Source organism: Carya illinoinensis, chromosome 6, assembly GCF_018687715.1.
Source record: "Carya illinoinensis cultivar Pawnee chromosome 6, C.illinoinensisPawnee_v1, whole genome shotgun sequence".
Lineage (NCBI taxonomy): Eukaryota > Viridiplantae > Streptophyta > Magnoliopsida > Fagales > Juglandaceae > Carya > Carya illinoinensis.
The window spans coordinates 35,638,352-35,655,512 of record NC_056757.1 but is presented as its reverse complement, the minus strand read 5'-3'; the positions used below and the strand labels follow the sequence as shown (position 1 = coordinate 35,655,512).

Sequence of the window (17,161 nt, the reverse complement as noted above, 5' to 3'; positions counted from 1 at the left end):
AAACTGGGTCAAAGATGTAAATTTATCAATAAAATAAAATGACAAAAATATAAATTTTTTTGAGAATTTTGCGATATACAAATAAAATCGTGTATTAAATTGTATATTAATATTAATTTTTTTATATTTAAAATTTAAATTAATATTATTTTAAATTAAATCAATTTTTGGATTAATTATATTTTATTGATGTACATATTAGTACGTAATTATACTTTCAATTAGATTTTTTCATTTTTAAATAGAAGAAAAGCAATAACAAAGATTAAAAAGAGAAAAACAGGAATGAAAAGGGAGAAAATGGAAAAACTAAATTTAGAGAAAAGTTATCGTTCGTACATAGATAAGCTGTTTTTATTATAGAAGAGATATATATATATATATATAATTGTAAGTTTTAAGTTGCACTTACATTGAGCTCAACTAAGTAGTGATCAAAATTTTGAAAATCGTTTTGTTCTGGTTGGAGTGGCTGAAATTTGCTGTTTTGGAATAGTTTCTAAAACGATGTGGCTGAATATTTCATAAAAGACTCAATTCTGATTATTTCGATGTATTTCGGCCAAATGCCAGCGATTTGGCTGGAATTACCATTTCGATCCAAAAATCTAACGCACTTCGCCTGACAAATCTATAATTTCATCGTCTTTCTTTTTTCTCCACTAATTTCTTTTTTTATCAATATGTGTCAGCATCATGCCGTCACGTCTACATCTGTAGGCTAAAGATTAAAATAAGTGACTTACATATTTTTAAAATATTTTATTTTGAGAAGTTGGAGAAGAAGGACGTACATCCCTGGATTATTATTTTGAATGACTGGCAGCATTAATTTGAAGAGTTATTCTACACCTAAGTCTAGACTTTCGCCCACACCACACACAGTTTACGTGACTTTAATTTTTTTTTCTGCACAATAATTTTACTTTATCTCTTTCAGTTCCGTGTGCCCTTGTCCCGTCTGCATCTCAAGAGTGAGTTTTCACTTTTTCATACTTGATTCGAAATTGTCCCTCCCTCCAACTTAACCCCCATGAGAATGGTTCTACAAGTATGTGTTATGCAAAGAACGGCTCCCAGAGAAAGTACCTGGAGATTTTTGTTGGCTTTTTTCTTGGGTTTTTGGATATTTTTGTGCCTTACATTGTAAGGAAATCATCTCCTTCCTCCTTCTCGACAAAGCAATATAAATCTTGGGCCACTCAGTCACTTCAACGTTCACCTTTTCTCCTCCCCCACCGTTTCAAAATCTATATTAGCTTAATCAAGATGATAACAGGATCCATTTGACCTTTCATTCCCATATTTTGCTAACTTAGAAAAATGATTCATCTTTCTACCAAGTTTCTTCAGAGGAGGAGATCCTTTTCCGTTCATAGATCTTGGCAACACTTAGCCATCACTACCACCATTTCTCGAAGATGACCCATTTGCTCTAGAACCAGATCGCTCTAAATTTTTGGGCATCATGGCCAACTAATATTATTTAATAGATAAATAAAATGGTAATGCTAGAGTAGATAAGCCCAAAAGCTTTTTCTATGACCGGAAGAAATCGAAAAGACGCGATTTTAGTGGTCTTAGATTTTATCAGGCTCATCGTTTCAAGTACACAAGAGATGGGGCATAAGAGCAATGCTCTGTCACAAACCAGAGAAAAGTATACAAGAGCTGAAGCGAAGAGCTCGGGCTTCAAGATCGGGAATGGACACGAACCGTGACGTGGTTGGCAAATCAGGTTTCCCACATACACGAGTGTGCGGTGCGCCGTAAGAAACCGGCCTACAAGTAGATTTACTCGAATTTGAATGAGAGGAATGAGTAGGCGTGTTTATTGAATATTTTATTAAATTTTATAAATGTATATGTTTATAACTTGTATTGATTATAGATAATTATTATTAAGTTTATCATATATGTATATTTTTAAAATGTGTATTGGTTTTATTTTAAAATATAGTTATTATATATATAATTTATTCATATAATATTTATTCTGAAATGATATATCAAAATTTATTAATATTAAAATATTTCGTTCTAGTGTCTCAACCTAACCAGATCAAAATTTTAAATGATAGCTATTAAAAAAATAAAGAAAAGTCTAGTTATAAGTATAATTACGTATTAATATGTAATAAAGGGAAAGTGGACGATCGAGGTTAATGTTTTTTCTTTACGAATAGTTATGCGTATTTTTCTCCTAATTTAATGCCTGTTGCAGTTTAAATATATTCTTTTTTTGTGTTCATACAGAATCAAATATTAGGTTGGCTGATTTTCGGTGATAACTGCAAATAATGTTAGATGTAGTTAACAAAATTTTTTCTATAAAATATGTAAATTCTGTATGATCTCTTTAAAAAACAGTAGAATCATTGCTGAAAAGTGGAATGAAAGACTTGTTATATAGATTTTAGATTTATTTTTTTATTTTTAAAAAGAATACGTGAGAAATTATATACATTATTAAAAGAAAAGCTGTCTCCCTCGCTCTACTTGTTAACATAATATTAATCCTGGCTGCATGATTACTGATCATCAGCTAGGCCATTAATATAATTATGGCGATCTAGCATATAAGACCAGATGATCAGTTGTTAACAAATATATATAGGTAGGAATATTAATTCAGAAAATTAAATTAAAATTTTAATTTAGTTTTTAGTCTCCAGAAAATCAAATTCCGATCTATATATATAAGTACGTAACTCACCTGCAGTTATAACTTATCATATTCGTTTGTCAAAAAAAAAAAAAGAAAAAGATTATCATATTCGATTGGTTCCTCTGGTCGGGTTATAATTAATCAGCATGAAATTTATTTATTAATATGAGAATTAGATGGTCTACAAAATCCAAACTTAGTGCAATATCATCTTTAGGATTATGATGGAAGATATAATTTATACCTTTAGAACTTATACATAACTTATATAAGAACTTCTATTATTAAAAAGTTATTTAAAACATGTTACATTTGTTTGTAAATAAATTTAAAAAGTGATTTCTGAATTAAAAATGACAATTATTTGATTTTTTTTAAAATTAGGACTATATTTTTAAAAGTTTAAAAGTTGTAATTATTTTAAAATTGTATAATTATTTTCGCCTATTGATAATTTTTTTAAAATTATTTGAACCACATTCCTGATTATTCGGAAAAGTACCTTTAATGAAAAATAGCAAAATAATATTTTTTTAAACGTATTTTTTAGCATATTTGAGATTAAAAAGTATTTTAATATGTAATACATAAACAATCTTTATTTTTCATTATAAAACTTTTAAAGTTATTTAAGCATTTTTTTTAAATTCTTAATGCAACCCCAAACATACTCTTAATTAGGGTTTCTATTCTTTTATTTCTCATTAAGAAGTGTCGTTATAACTATTAAGAAATTTAACAAAAATAAATATACAAATAATTGATATAATACTACTTTTTTAAAGTCTTTGATTAATTAAAGAGCCCTTCTATGGATAGCCGGTGTATGGAAGAAATGCATAGAATACAAAGATTTTTTTTTTAATATTCAGTATTGCATTAATCAGTACACCTTTCATTCTCCATCTACCTAGCATTTTTCTTAACTAAAACAAACTAAAAACCAATGGTTGTCGGTTCTGGGCCAAAGAGGAAGATTTTTAACAAACAAGCAAAGCTTATGAGAAAGTCCAGCAACTTCAAGTTGCGGCGTTAGACACTATACATCATAAGTTCGACAAGGCCATGTTAAGTTGGTCAGAAAAACTTAAGGTGTCAAATGCTAAATATTTTATTTAGTATAAAAATTTTAGGCTTGTAGATCATGATGTATTTATTGAATTTGTGGCTGATTTAGAGCCTCAATTTACTTTGTTATCTCAAGTCACTTAAAAAAAAGATTGTATTAAATTGTATAACGAAGATAATATATAATTAAAGAAATTGTTGGATGATCAATGAATTTGTCTTACTACTGATACCTGGACGTCGGTATAAAATATGAACTACATGTGCATTATGCACATTTATTGATATTGCATAAAATCTACTTAAGTTTTGCCAAATTTCTGATTGTAGGGGCGAAATTATTGGGAATGTGTTAGATTTGGAGTTGCATAATGGGGTGTTGATAAAATTTTGACCATCACAGTTGATAATACTTCTTTAAATGATATTGATGTTGATTACACGAGGAGGAGAATAAAAGATAATGTTAGTACTATATTAGGTGGTAAATTTATTCATATGCGGTGTGCTATCCATATATTGAATTTGATTGTTATGAATGATTTGGAGGATGTTTATGATTTTGTATCAAAAATTATGGATGCCGTCAAGATTTGCCAAGTTCAATGCTTGTGCTGTAAAGGAAAAACCAGTGGGAGGATTATTTGTTTAGATGTTTCTACTAGGTGGAACTCCACATATTTGATGTCGAGTACTACTAAAAAACATAAACAAGCATTTGAACAATATGTGTTTGTAAATAAACAATTCATGAATCCTATTAGTGATGATTGAAAAAATGCACGGATTTTCGTAGAGTTGCTAAAATTTTTTTATGATGTTATATTGAGAATTTTTAGTTCTTTGTATATGGTGGTTAATGTATATTTTGAACAACTTTGCACAATTGAAGATATATTAAATGATATATACTTGAATGATGATAGTATCACTATTACTATGGGCATAAATATAATAAGCAAGTGTGACAAATATTGAGATAATACAAATAGGTTCAACTTTATGATATATGTTGTTTTTGTAAATCTTTCTGCTTGTTTGTGTAAATCTAGGTAGGTACAACTTCATGCGTAAAACTAGAGGTAACACACCTTTAAAATGAATAATGATAGGTTTACAATCCTCCTACCACTATTTTACTACTTCTTTTATTTTTATTTTATTTTTTTTACTTAATGTTTAGTGGTTAAGAAAATTACTATTAGTGAAATTATATATTTTTTTAAAAAAATTAATCATTAAGAATGATCAAAAATACTTAAAAGAAGATAATAAAAAAAATAAAAATTTCAAATACACTATAAAGTAGTAAAGTGATTGTAAAAGAGTAGTAAGTTTACCATTATCATTTTAAAATTATAAGACCAGTAAAAGAGCTCACTTTCTCCCCCTTAAAAGCTTTTTTTTCTCCCTCTTCTCTAGAAAATCAAAAGTCCCAACCTATTTTGGGAAGCGTCCCCCTCCTCCATCTCATATTCTACCAAGGTTCTTTTTTTTCTTTATTTTTTTCTTCTACCATGCTAAAAAATGTTTGATCTACTATCCTTCAATCATTTGAAGACTACACACGCTATATTAAGACACTCTACATACAAGAAAATTGCTTAATTGTGTCTAGTTATTTATTGCAAAAATAATTATTTTTTATTAAAATGAGTATGTTTTTATCACAAATAATCTGTTACAAATATTTTTTTTCTTATAATGATATATATATATATATGTAGACTACGAACATGTTTGGGATTGCAGTTGGAGATTTAAAAAGTGCGGTAGAACGGTATAAAATGCTTATATGACAAAATTTATCCGTTTGATAGTTTTACATTAAAATACTTCTAAACTAAGAAAAAGCAAAAAATTACGTTTCAACAAAAATACCAAAGTGATTTTTTTGTCAAAATCACTTCAGAAAAAGTAATCTCTATTTTACTGTGCTATGTACATTTCGAAATAACTCTCATTATTTTAGCACAATAACAACTTTGTCAATCTATATTTTTTATTATTCCCGTATAATCTACTCAAGACTTTGCCCATCAATATTTTTCATTCTTCTACTATCATTTATTCATCGTTGAAGAATTTTTTTTTTATTATAATTATTAAAAAATATATTAGACTATTTTTGTTATGATTTTATTATAATATTTTATTTTTATCAAGTATATGCCCTTTTATGTCAAAGAATGCTTTTTAAATTTGTTTCCAAATAAATTAATATGTTTAAAAGTGTTATAGACATACGGATTCTAAACAATAAATAATTTTTTAATAGTAGAACTTATTACGTAAGCTGTAAGCTATAAGTTTTAAGTTAAAAGTAATATTTTTTACCGCAACTCCAAACATGCACTACATCTATCATTGGGTCAATGCATGAGATTCATGTGCTGCCCTCATGAGTTTCATGTGCTGCGCATATAACGTGTAACCTCTATGCGCAATTTCAGTAGATTTCCTAGTCTCAAATCTTCAAAATGCACACCATCACACTCCATTAATCCTGCCTCATGTGCCGGTATGGAATATTTGCCGATCTTCTTTAGGTGCCGTTGAGGATCACGTTTTTTGGGTTCTAGTTATCTAATAATGCGTTCATACTTTCTCCTTATGGAACATATATAGAAGTAGTGAGAATTTGTATATATAGTTTCACTTTCATTATTTCATTAAGAATATTGACGTTGTAACTACAGTTTTCCTCCGTCACACGTGGGGATTTGAATAAACTTCGGAGGTATTGTCCCCTCCTTCATTATTATAATAATAATAATAAAAAAAAAAGCTAGTAAAAGCGAAGAACCCAAACTGACGCACCATATTGAGGCTAAGGTTCTGGATGAATTACCGAAAGGACCTCATGACTCGGGCCTTAAATAACCAACTACAGAACGCTAAGGAAGGCTCTCGTAGAAATTGGCAAAACTGATTGTGCTGACATGTACAGTGTAGATTTGATCTTTGTATTCATTCTGTTATGAAATCTGTCTATATATACCCATTGATTGAGTACTCGTTGCATGTGGAGAAACCAGAAATAGAAATACCTCTCAATAAAAGGATTTTATTCCTTTTTAAGTTATTTTGTCGAGCACTTACTGTGCCAACGTCCTCTTTCCTTTGTCGGCCTTTCGTTCAATACACCAAAACATACGATTGCACTATCGTTTTAATCAATGAGCCGGGGATTCAAACCAAAATTGATCGATCTACTCGTTGGATCAAAACGTGCAACTCGATCATGTCGAAGCTATCAAGCATCGGCACAAACATATGGTTAATTGCACATTTGTTTTTTAAAGTATTGTACGTCCCTCCATTTTTGTACGGGACACCTCATCACTTATTCTTGTGTCTCTAATTTAATTTCAATGAATATTAAAACAAATTATTAATTAAAAGATAAGCCAAACTAATAATATTATTTACTATTGTAGTGGTGATATCTCCGCAATCAGGGCGTGAACTATGAACTCAGTTCTAGAACTTACAATTTAATTAGACGTTAAGAAGAATAAAGCTACAATATTGTTATACACCTACTACGAAAATAATTATAAATATAAACTCAACTAGCATGGCCAGGGTCATGAACAACGACTTCCGCTGGAAAACACCCACCCAAGCAAATATTGAACATTTTTATGGTGCTGCCCTTGAAAGAGTAAAGAGTCAAGAGTCAAGACTTCAATTTTTTACGAGCTGAACAAGTCTTCTGGGAAAGAAGCTTAAAAGGACTTCCACTTCTTTATCCATTCAAATTACAGACGTTTGGAATATCTCAAACCGTGCCTCCTTCCAAGCTCCGATCATGGTGGGCTTCAACTTCATGAAAATCAAACATTTCCTGTTTTTCCAAATCACCCCGTCCTCTTTTATCTCTTAATGCTCTCCAACCTCTTCTCACTTGTATTCCCTTTTACAAGTACTACATCCTTCAACTTCACCAGTTTCAATTCTCATGATCCAAACATATCATATGAGGGATCAGCTGGCGTCAACGGTACTGGAGTTATCCAACTCACTGGGAACCAGGTCCAAAAATTTAGCAAGGGTCGCGCTACATATTCCAGTCCCATGCACCTATGGGACAACGCCTCAACAACCCTCGCAGATTTCACTACCCATTTTTCTTTTGTCATCGCTGCCACTCCGCCAAATAAAACTGCATATGCAGACGGGCTTGCGTTCTTCCTAGCACCTGTTGATTCACAGATTCCCGATTCAAATTATAGTGGTGGGACCTTGGGTCTTACTTCCATTGCTCTGGCACTAAACTCGACGAAAAATGATTTTGTCGCAGTGGAGTTTGATATCTTTAGAAATGTTTGGGATCCGCAGGGCGAACATGTCGGTATTGACATCAAATCCATGGAATCTGTTGCTAATGCGTCGTGGTGGAGAAATATCTCGATTAGTGAAGGGATAAAAAATGAAGCTTGGATTAGTTATAATTCTACTTCTTATAATTTGAGTGTTGGTTATACTGGTCTTGAAAACAATGTCACTGTATGGCAGTTCCTTTCTTTTAATGTTGACTTGAGAAAACACCTACCCGAAAAAGTCACTTTTGGATTCTCAGCCGCAACAGGATCCTTTACTGCAGTGCATACCATATGCTCGTGGGATTTCAGTTCCAGTCTGGAAATTGATGATACCAAAACTAACAAGAAGTTAGGATTAGACGTGGGATTGGGTGCTGGCGGATTGTTTTTGGTTGCTGGGTTGGCGTTGGTTCTGTTGGTCTTGTGGAAGAGGAGTAGGAGGGATAAAGAAGATGATCGTGCCTTTGCTGAGTACATGGGCGGCGAATTCCAAAAGGGAACAGGGTCAAAAAGTTTCTCATTCAGGGAATTAGCTCGTGCCACGAATAATTTTAGGGATGACGATAAGCTAGGCCAGGGAGGATTTGGTAGTGTTTATAAAGGATTTTTAAGAGACTCAAACATCTTCGTTGCTATTAAGAGGGTATCAAAAGGGTCTATGCAAGGGATGAAGGAGTATGCAGCAGAAGTAAAAATAATCAGTCGATTGAGACATAGGAATTTGATGCAACTCATTGGTTGGTGCCACGAAAGAAGAGAACTCCTACTTGTTTATGAGTTCATGCCGAATGGAAGCTTAGATTCTCATCTTTTCAAAGATGAAAGGTTGTTGATCTGGGAAGCGAGGTATAAAATAGCTCAAGGCCTGGCATCTTCCTTGCTTTACCTGCACGAGGGATGGGAACAATGTGTGGTGCATAGGGACATAAAATCTAGCAACATTATGCTTGATTCAAACTTCAATGCTAAACTTGGAGATTTTGGCCTAGCTAGGCTTGTGGACCATGCCAAAGGGTCTCAAACTACTGTTTTGGCTGGAACTTTTGGCTACATGGCTCCGGAATGTGTCACTACCTATAAGGCAAGCAAGGAATCAGATGTGTATAGTTTTGGAATTGTAACTTTGGAGATAGCCACTGGAAGGAAACCAATCAACCCCAAGGCCCCTGAAGATCAAGTTGTCTTGGTAGAGTGGGTTTGTGTCACACGGCTGGGCAAGTTAAGAGCAGAAGGGAGGTCGGCGGCTTGAGGCATGGCACACGAGGAACAGACAGAACTTAGGGCACACGAAGAACTGAAGACTAGAGTTCAGCTTATGTCGTGGGCTGCTGGTGGAGAGGCCTGCTGGTGGGCCGAACCAAATAAGAAAGAAGCTGGGCCGTATGGGCCATGAGCTGCAGAAGAGTTGATCCTTTTAAGTAAACTGTAAGGGCCTTTAGCCCAGTTAGATTAAGGACTTTTTAGTAAAATGCATATTATAGTACATAAGGTCTCTGTAAGAGATTTAACCTATCATCTGGAATATTCTACTGTTCATCGCTACTGTGGAGGTCCTTTCCCTCGAAGAAAGTGTTGCTACTGCCGTGAGGCTTTTTATCAATATTACAGTCCCTTATACATTCCATTATATCCACTACTACTATTAGCCTATTACAAGTGGTATCCAAGAGCCCAGATCCTGCTATCCTGAAACTCCAATGGCTGAAGGCACTAGATTGAAGGACCTGCATGAAGGATTTTCATCATTCAAGAAATCAACTGAAGCCTACATAAAAAATTCTGAATCACAATTTACCAACATTAGTGTTGAGCTGCAAGCAGTCCGAATGCAAATGGAAACAATGATGCACCAGTTTCAAGCGTTCGCTTCTGAGATGCAAAAATCACATGCAAAAAGCAGCAACCATGGAGAAAACAGTGGACAACATATGTTGCCTCAAGCGGGTGACATACAGCCTCGATCCGTACGGATTGACTTTCCAACCTTTGATGGGGATGATCCACAAGGCTGGCTGTACAAGGTAAAACAGTTCTTTGCATTTCACAATACTTTACCTCACCACCGTTTACGTTTGGTATCATTTCACATGGTGGGAAAGGCTTTGGTTTGGTTTCAAGGCCTTGATGAGTCTGGGTTGTTAACTGAATGGGATGATTTTGTGAATGCTTTACTGATCCGTTTTGGCCCTAGTAGCTATGATGATCCGGTGGAACAAATTACTAGACTAAGGCAGATGGGTTCAGTTGAGGAGTATAAGACTGCCTTTGAGTTGATTGCCAATAGGCTAAGGCGTTTGGATGAAAGTGACAAACTAAGTTGCTTTATCAGTGGATTAAAAGACGATATCCGTTTGACGGTTAAAATGTTTAACCCTCACACCCTACTCACAGCTTATAGGCTGGCTAGAATTCAAGAAGAAAAACTATCCCTCCATAAAAAGCCAAACCCACGACCAAACCTGTCCCAAAATATTGAACCAGCCTCATTCAAATACCAACCACCACAGAACCCCAACCCTTCAGAAAATCACCAACCATATAACAAGGCAATAGTACCAGTGCAGAAAATCAGTCCAAATCAAATGAAAATAAGAAGAGAAAAAGGCTTGTGTTACCATTGCGACTCGAAATGGCACCCAGGACACCGATGCAATAGCCCAAAACTTTATTTAATTGAAGAAGTTGTAGAGGAGGAGGAGGAGACAGTGGAAGACACGGGTCAGTGTTCTGTCCAGATTGACAAAGAAGGTGTGTGTGAGGTCGGACAGGACATGCAAAAGACTCCAGAGATTTCCTTACAGGCTATTATTGGCTCATTGGGCCCAAAGACTATGCGGGTGAAGGGGAAGATTGGCCCTAAGTGGGTCGTTATTCTCATTGATTCGGGAAGTACCCATAATTTCCTGGATCCAGGAGTGCTTACAAGGGTTTCCATACCCATAGTAGCAGAGGATAAGGTCAGGGTTAAGGTGGCTAATGGGGAGTTAGTAGACAGTGAAGGTAAGGTGAAGGGAGTACAAGTTGGGATTCAAGGAGTTGAGTTTTTACTTGATATGTATGTTTTAGTGTTGGCAGGTTGTGACATGGTTTTAGGTGTCCAATGGTTACAAGGACTGGGACCAATTCTTTGGAATTTCAAGGAGTTAACTATGCAGTTTACTTACCAACAGGCTGTTGTGATTCTTAAAGGGCTCACGGGGCACAAATGGATTGAAGAAGGCTCCATTCAAGACTGTAACAGCATGGAGAAAAAAGGGGTCATGTTACAGCTCATCGACGACTCCAACCGAGTCACACCAACTCAAATCCCAGGCAATATACAGAACCTACTCAACCTATACACTGACATTTTTGCTACCCCAAAAGGCCTACCCCCCAACCGTTCCCATGACCACTCCATAACTTTACAACCAGGTACAACACCCATTTCTGTCCGCCCATATCGCTACCCATATTTTCAGAAAGATGAGATTGAGAAGATTGTTAAGGAGTTGTTGAGCTCGGGGGTGATTCGTCCTAGCCAAAGTCCTTATTCATCTCCTGTTTTGTTGGTAAGGAAGGCTGATGGTACGTGGCGGCTGTGTGTGGATTACAGGGCGTTAAACAGTGCTACGGTTAAGGATAGATATCCGATTCCAGTGGTGGAGGAACTGTTGGATGAGTTACATGGAGCCAGAATTTTCTCTAAACTTGACTTAAGGTCAGGTTATCATCAAATCAGAGTTAAACCAGAAGATGTTCCGAAGACTGCCTTCCGCACTCATGAGGGTCACTACGAGTTCTTGGTTATGCCCTTCGGGTTAACTAATGCCCCCTCAACGTTTCAGAGTTTAATGAACCAGGTTTTTAAACCTTTCCTCAGAAAATTCATTTTAGTTTTTTTTGATGATATATTGGTTTACAGTCCAGATGCAGCAACCCACTTGGGCCATTTAAGGGTCACTTTTGACATGTTACGACAGCACCAGTTGTTTGCTAAACTCAGCAAGTGCAGTTTTGGGTGCGAAGAAGTTTCTTACTTGGGCCATTTAATTTCTGGTTATGGTGTAAGAGCTGATCCGGAAAAGATCAAGGCTATGCTAGAATGGCCTAATCCACGATCTGTTAAACAGCTAAGAGGATTTTTAGGCCTCACGGGATATTACCGAAGATTCATCAAAGGCTATGGAGCTATAGCGGCCAGGTTGACTGACCTTTTAAAAAAGGAGAAATTCCATTGGAATGAAGGAGCCCAAGAGGCCTTTGAAAGGCTCAAAACAGCAGTAACCCAACCCCCTGTATTGGCCCTACCAGATTTTCAGTCTCCCTTTGTGATCGAGTGTGATGCCTCGGGTGAGGCGATTGGGGCTGTGTTAATGCAGAAGGGTAGACCCTTGGCTTATTTCAGCAAAGCCTTAAAGGGAAGAGCTATGGGAGTGTCTACGTATGAGAAGGAGTTGTTAGCACTAGTTTCAGCAGTGCAGAGATGGAGGCCCTACTTATTGGGGCAGGCTTTTGTGATTAAGACTGACCATCAAAGTCTTAAATTCCTACTCGATCAACGAATAGGAACCCCCATGCAGCAAAAATGGATATCTAAGCTATTGGGCTATGACTTTGTCGTGGAGTTCAAAAAAGGAAAGGAGAATGTAGTAGCCGATGCCTTGTCTAGGCAAGGAGAGGAAGCTGAGATCACCTTGTCACTCATTTCATTACCAACTTGGGACTGGATAGAGGATATCAAGGGGCATTATGGAGAAGACTCAAAAGTGCAAGAATTATGGCAAAGGCACCAAAAAGGGGAACTCACTAGTCCCTATACTGTCAAGAATGGTATGATGCTGTACAAAAACAGGTTGTACATTCCAGCTAATCAAGGGTTAATTCAGAAACTACTGGAGTTAATTCATAGCAGCCCTATGGGTGGTCACATGGGATTTGATAAAACCTTACACCGGCTAAAAAGAGATTTTTATTGGCCTGGACAGAAAGCGGATGTGAAGACTTTCTTAAAGAATTGCGACACATGTCAAGTGATGAAGGTAGATAATACTCTACCTAGTGGACTTTTACAGCCCCTACCCATTCCCTCAAAACCATGGACCGATATCACAATGGATTTTGTCGATGGGTTGCCTAGGTCTGAGAGATTCAACTCCTTATGGGTTATTGTGGATAGATTTACAAAATATGCTCACTTTGTACCACTCTGTCACCCCTACACAGCTAAGGATGTAGCGAAACTGTTTATGAAACATGTATTCAAGCTACATGGTATGCCAAGCTCAATTGTTTCCGACCGAGACTCCACTTTCACAAGTAGATTTTGGAAGGAATTATTTTCTTTGCAGGGAGTGCAGCTGGCTTTTAGCACAGCTTACCACCCTCAAACAGACGGGCAAACAGAGGCTGTTAACAAGTGGGTTGAGAACTACCTAAGGTCTTATGTTGGGGATAAACCTAAGAATTGGTCTCACTGGATTGAATTAGCCGAGTGGTGTTACAACTCAAGCATGCATGCATCTATCAAACTTACGCCATTTGAAGCATTGTATGGCTACAAACCTCCAAAACTAACAAGCTATGTACCAGGAACCTCAAGGTTAGAAGAAGTAGAGGTTACCTTGCGTGACCGTGAGCAGCTGTGGGTCCTGTTAAAGCAAAATCTCATTAAGGCACAAGATAGAATGAGTAAATATGCTAATCTGAAAAGGAAGGAACAAACGTACCAAGTGGGGGATTGGGTATTTTTGAAGCTCCAACCGTATCGGCAATCATCCCTCACTACTCGGCAGAACCTCAAACTCAGTCCAAGGTTTTATGGACCGTTCGAGGTAGAGCAGCGAATCGGAGAGGTGGCATACCGTTTGAAGCTTCCAACCACTGCACAGATCCATAACGTGTTTCACGTTTCACAGCTGAAACCGAGACTCAATCAAGGGGCTTTACCCATAGCAACCCTTCCTCCTGTAGACAAACAAGGGGCCATTAAAGTGGAACCGGCTGAAGCATTAAACCGGAGGTTGAAGAAGGTGAAAAACAAACCGGTAGTGGAGGTTTTGGTCCGTTGGCATGGGCAATCTGCAGAGGAAGCTTCCTGGGAGATGTACCATCAGCTTTGTGAAGATTTTCCCCACCTTGTGGGCAAGGTTTTCTGAAGGAAAGGGGAGTTGTCACACGGCTGGGCAAGTTAAGAGCAGAAGGGAGGTCGGCGGCTTGAGGCATGGCACACGAGGAACAGACAGAACTTAGGGCACACGAAGAACTGAAGACTAGAGTTCAGCTTATGTCGTGGGCTGCTGGTGGAGAGGCCTGCTGGTGGGCCGAACCAAATAAGAAAGAAGCTGGGCCGTATGGGCCATGAGCTGCAGAAGAGTTGATCCTTTTAAGTAAACTGTAAGGGCCTTTAGCCCAGTTAGATTAAGGACTTTTTAGTAAAATGCATATTATAGTACATAAGGTCTCTGTAAGAGATTTAACCTATCATCTGGAATATTCTACTGTTCATCGCTACTGTGGAGGTCCTTTCCCTCGAAGAAAGTGTTGCTACTGCCGTGAGGCTTTTTATCAATATTACAGTCCCTTATACATTCCATTATATCCACTACTACTATTAGCCTATTACAGTTTGGGAGCTTTATGGAAAAGGAGAGGTGCTTGGAGTAGTTGACCCAAGGTTGGGTGGAGACTTTGATGGGGAGCAAATGGAGCGCTTGATAATTGTTGGGATGTGGTGTGCTCACCCTAATCGCAACCTTAGGCCTTCAATTAAGAAAGTAATTGATGTTTTCAACTTTGAAGCTCCACTGCCTATTCTCCTCTCAAGTATTCCCGGGCCACCATATCTTCCTCCTATAGTGAATAGATCTTCAATGTCACTTTTGAAATCTGATGCTGCTATCGGTTTTGAGAGCGAAGAAACCCGATATTCAATCCATAGTCAAAACACTAATTCCTCACAAATAACCTCATCTTCTATTGCAAAGGCATAACTTTTGCATTCGTGTTAAGTTGGTTAGAGGTAAATTTGCATGTATTTTGAGATTCTAATTCATTGATTAGTTGTTCAATTTCCTCCTTGTACTTTTTTTTTTTCACTTCAGCATACATCTACACTGTAAATATACATGTTCTGTGCTTTCTACATGTGATTTGGGTATTATATTGTACTTGTACGAACAACCTAATAGCCCCAAACTGCGCACCTGAGATGGATTTGACCCCGTTTCAAGGAAAAAGAATGTGTTATCATGATATGATCATTCCGTCATTAGTAGGAGCATAATTTTTATTTTTATTTTTTTATTTTTTTATTTTTAATGAAGTACCCTTTGGATTAGCTTCAGCATTTTATCTTATGTAGACCATTGGAAGTCCCATCGATTCAGCTTTAAATGCATGGTCATAGGGTGAAAATGAATCATTGCTCAGCCCAAAGATGTGAAGGCTACACGATCGAATAAACCGCAAAATGATGCGATCCATATCGGGATGATTCCGAGGACTTCCTGGGCTTTCTGATCAGTAGCATGGAGCTGAAAGAGAATTCAAGTTGGAGACATGGAAAAGAAAATATGAATATTGAAGTCCAAACGGTATTTCATGCGCTGAGATACCATATATTAAAAAAAAAAAAAGAATTATCAATACTTGTGCATTAGAATTATATAATAAAACAAAATAGAATATCATGTGACTATATTTCGAGAATGTATAATAATTATTCAAAAGAGTATATGTTAATTTTTATCCGAAAAATAGAAGTCAATCCATCTAAAATCTTGCCAAAAAGATGCTCACGAGTCACAATAGATACACATATTTTTATACAAGTATGTTTTAAAATGAAGATATTTTAATAAAATGATTACACTTTTATAAATTATTTTATAAAATTGTCTATTGTTTAAAATATGGTTGTGGAAATAATTAGGGTTTGTTTATCCGTTTCTTATTTCTTAGTTAAGAGTTTACCAAGTAAACGGCCACGACGTTCTATCTACCCATTAAACAAACTAGTTAGAGAGTCTTTGTTAATTTTAATTTGAATGGCCAGAAGTTTCTCTGTAATTAACTATACTTCCTAAGAACTTGAGAACATGACCTCTCTCTGTATATAAAAAGAAAAAAATGCATTTACAAGACCAAAAAAAGAAAAAGAAAAAAAAAAAGACCTTAAATTATTTCCTATTAAGAATTGCTGTCCCTCCTACTTTAAAATTATTTAGTGAACAGGACGGCAGCGGAGCATCTTCTCTTACTAATTTATTTTTTCCTCTCTTTTTATTTTTTATTTTTTTTTATTTTAACTATATATATCAAACACCAACTGTTCTATTTTGTAAATTTTGAACTCTATCTGATCCCAACTTTAAGAAACTCAGTATAAAATATATTTAAAAAATTATTTTAATTTTTATATCTATTACTTTCGCAAATTCTAAGAATATTTATGTCCTAAAATTATTCTTAACCAATTAATGTACCCAAGAATTTTAGTAAGAGTAGAAAAAGAGCAAAAACTATACAAGTAGTTACTTTTGCATTTTTTTTATATTCTATTAATATGATTGGTTGTGTCATTTTTTTAATATAAAATAATTACTTTGGATAATTTCATTAGTGAAGTGTATAAAATATACGTAAAAATGACTTTATATAACATAACTTATAGAAAGAGATTACGTACGATCATGCAATATGTCTTGAAGCTGTATGAAAGATAAATTTCGTATATTAATATTTTTTTTTTTGGGACTCCTATATTAATATTATGTATATGCACAAACGACACATATACATTCAGAGAACGCTACATATACTACATGTATACAAGTCAATCAAATATAGAATAATGTTTACAAAAATAAAGACGGCAATACATTTTGTCAAGAGTTTACTAAGTAAACGTTGACTTTATCTAGCAATATTTAAATAAACTAAAGAGCCTTAATAAATTATAAGAAATGGTTTGCTCAAACTCAGAGCACCATGGAACTGTGGAAGAAAGCTTGCGTCGGCTGAAGATGGAGAACGGCTGCTAAGGAAGAATCTGGAAGGGTGAAGGTGGAAACCCTAACACACGTTGGAGAAGAACTGAAGTCTGCAGTTCAGTTGG

The 17,161-nt window shown here is 35.7% G+C and overlaps 1 protein-coding gene and 1 long non-coding RNA gene across 2 annotated transcripts; one reads left to right on the top strand and one right to left on the bottom strand.

The window, feature by feature from the left end:
- The first annotated feature begins 7,478 nt into the window (after positions 1 to 7,478).
- On the top strand, positions 7,479 to 9,649 carry LOC122312924 (L-type lectin-domain containing receptor kinase IX.1-like). The gene has a single exon (XM_043127599.1). The coding sequence runs from the start codon at positions 7,625 to 7,627 to the stop codon at positions 9,311 to 9,313; it is 1,689 nt and encodes a 562-aa protein (XP_042983533.1). The 5' UTR covers positions 7,479 to 7,624; the 3' UTR covers positions 9,314 to 9,649.
- Positions 9,650 to 12,476: 2,827 nt separating this feature from the next.
- LOC122312925 lies at positions 12,477 to 14,665 on the bottom strand. Its single transcript, XR_006243230.1, has 3 exons — positions 14,089 to 14,665; positions 13,773 to 14,010; positions 12,477 to 13,694 (listed from the first exon to the last, which is right to left on the bottom strand). It is a non-coding gene; the product is annotated as an uncharacterized LOC122312925 (long non-coding RNA).
- Between the last annotated feature and the right edge of the window lie 2,496 nt (positions 14,666 to 17,161).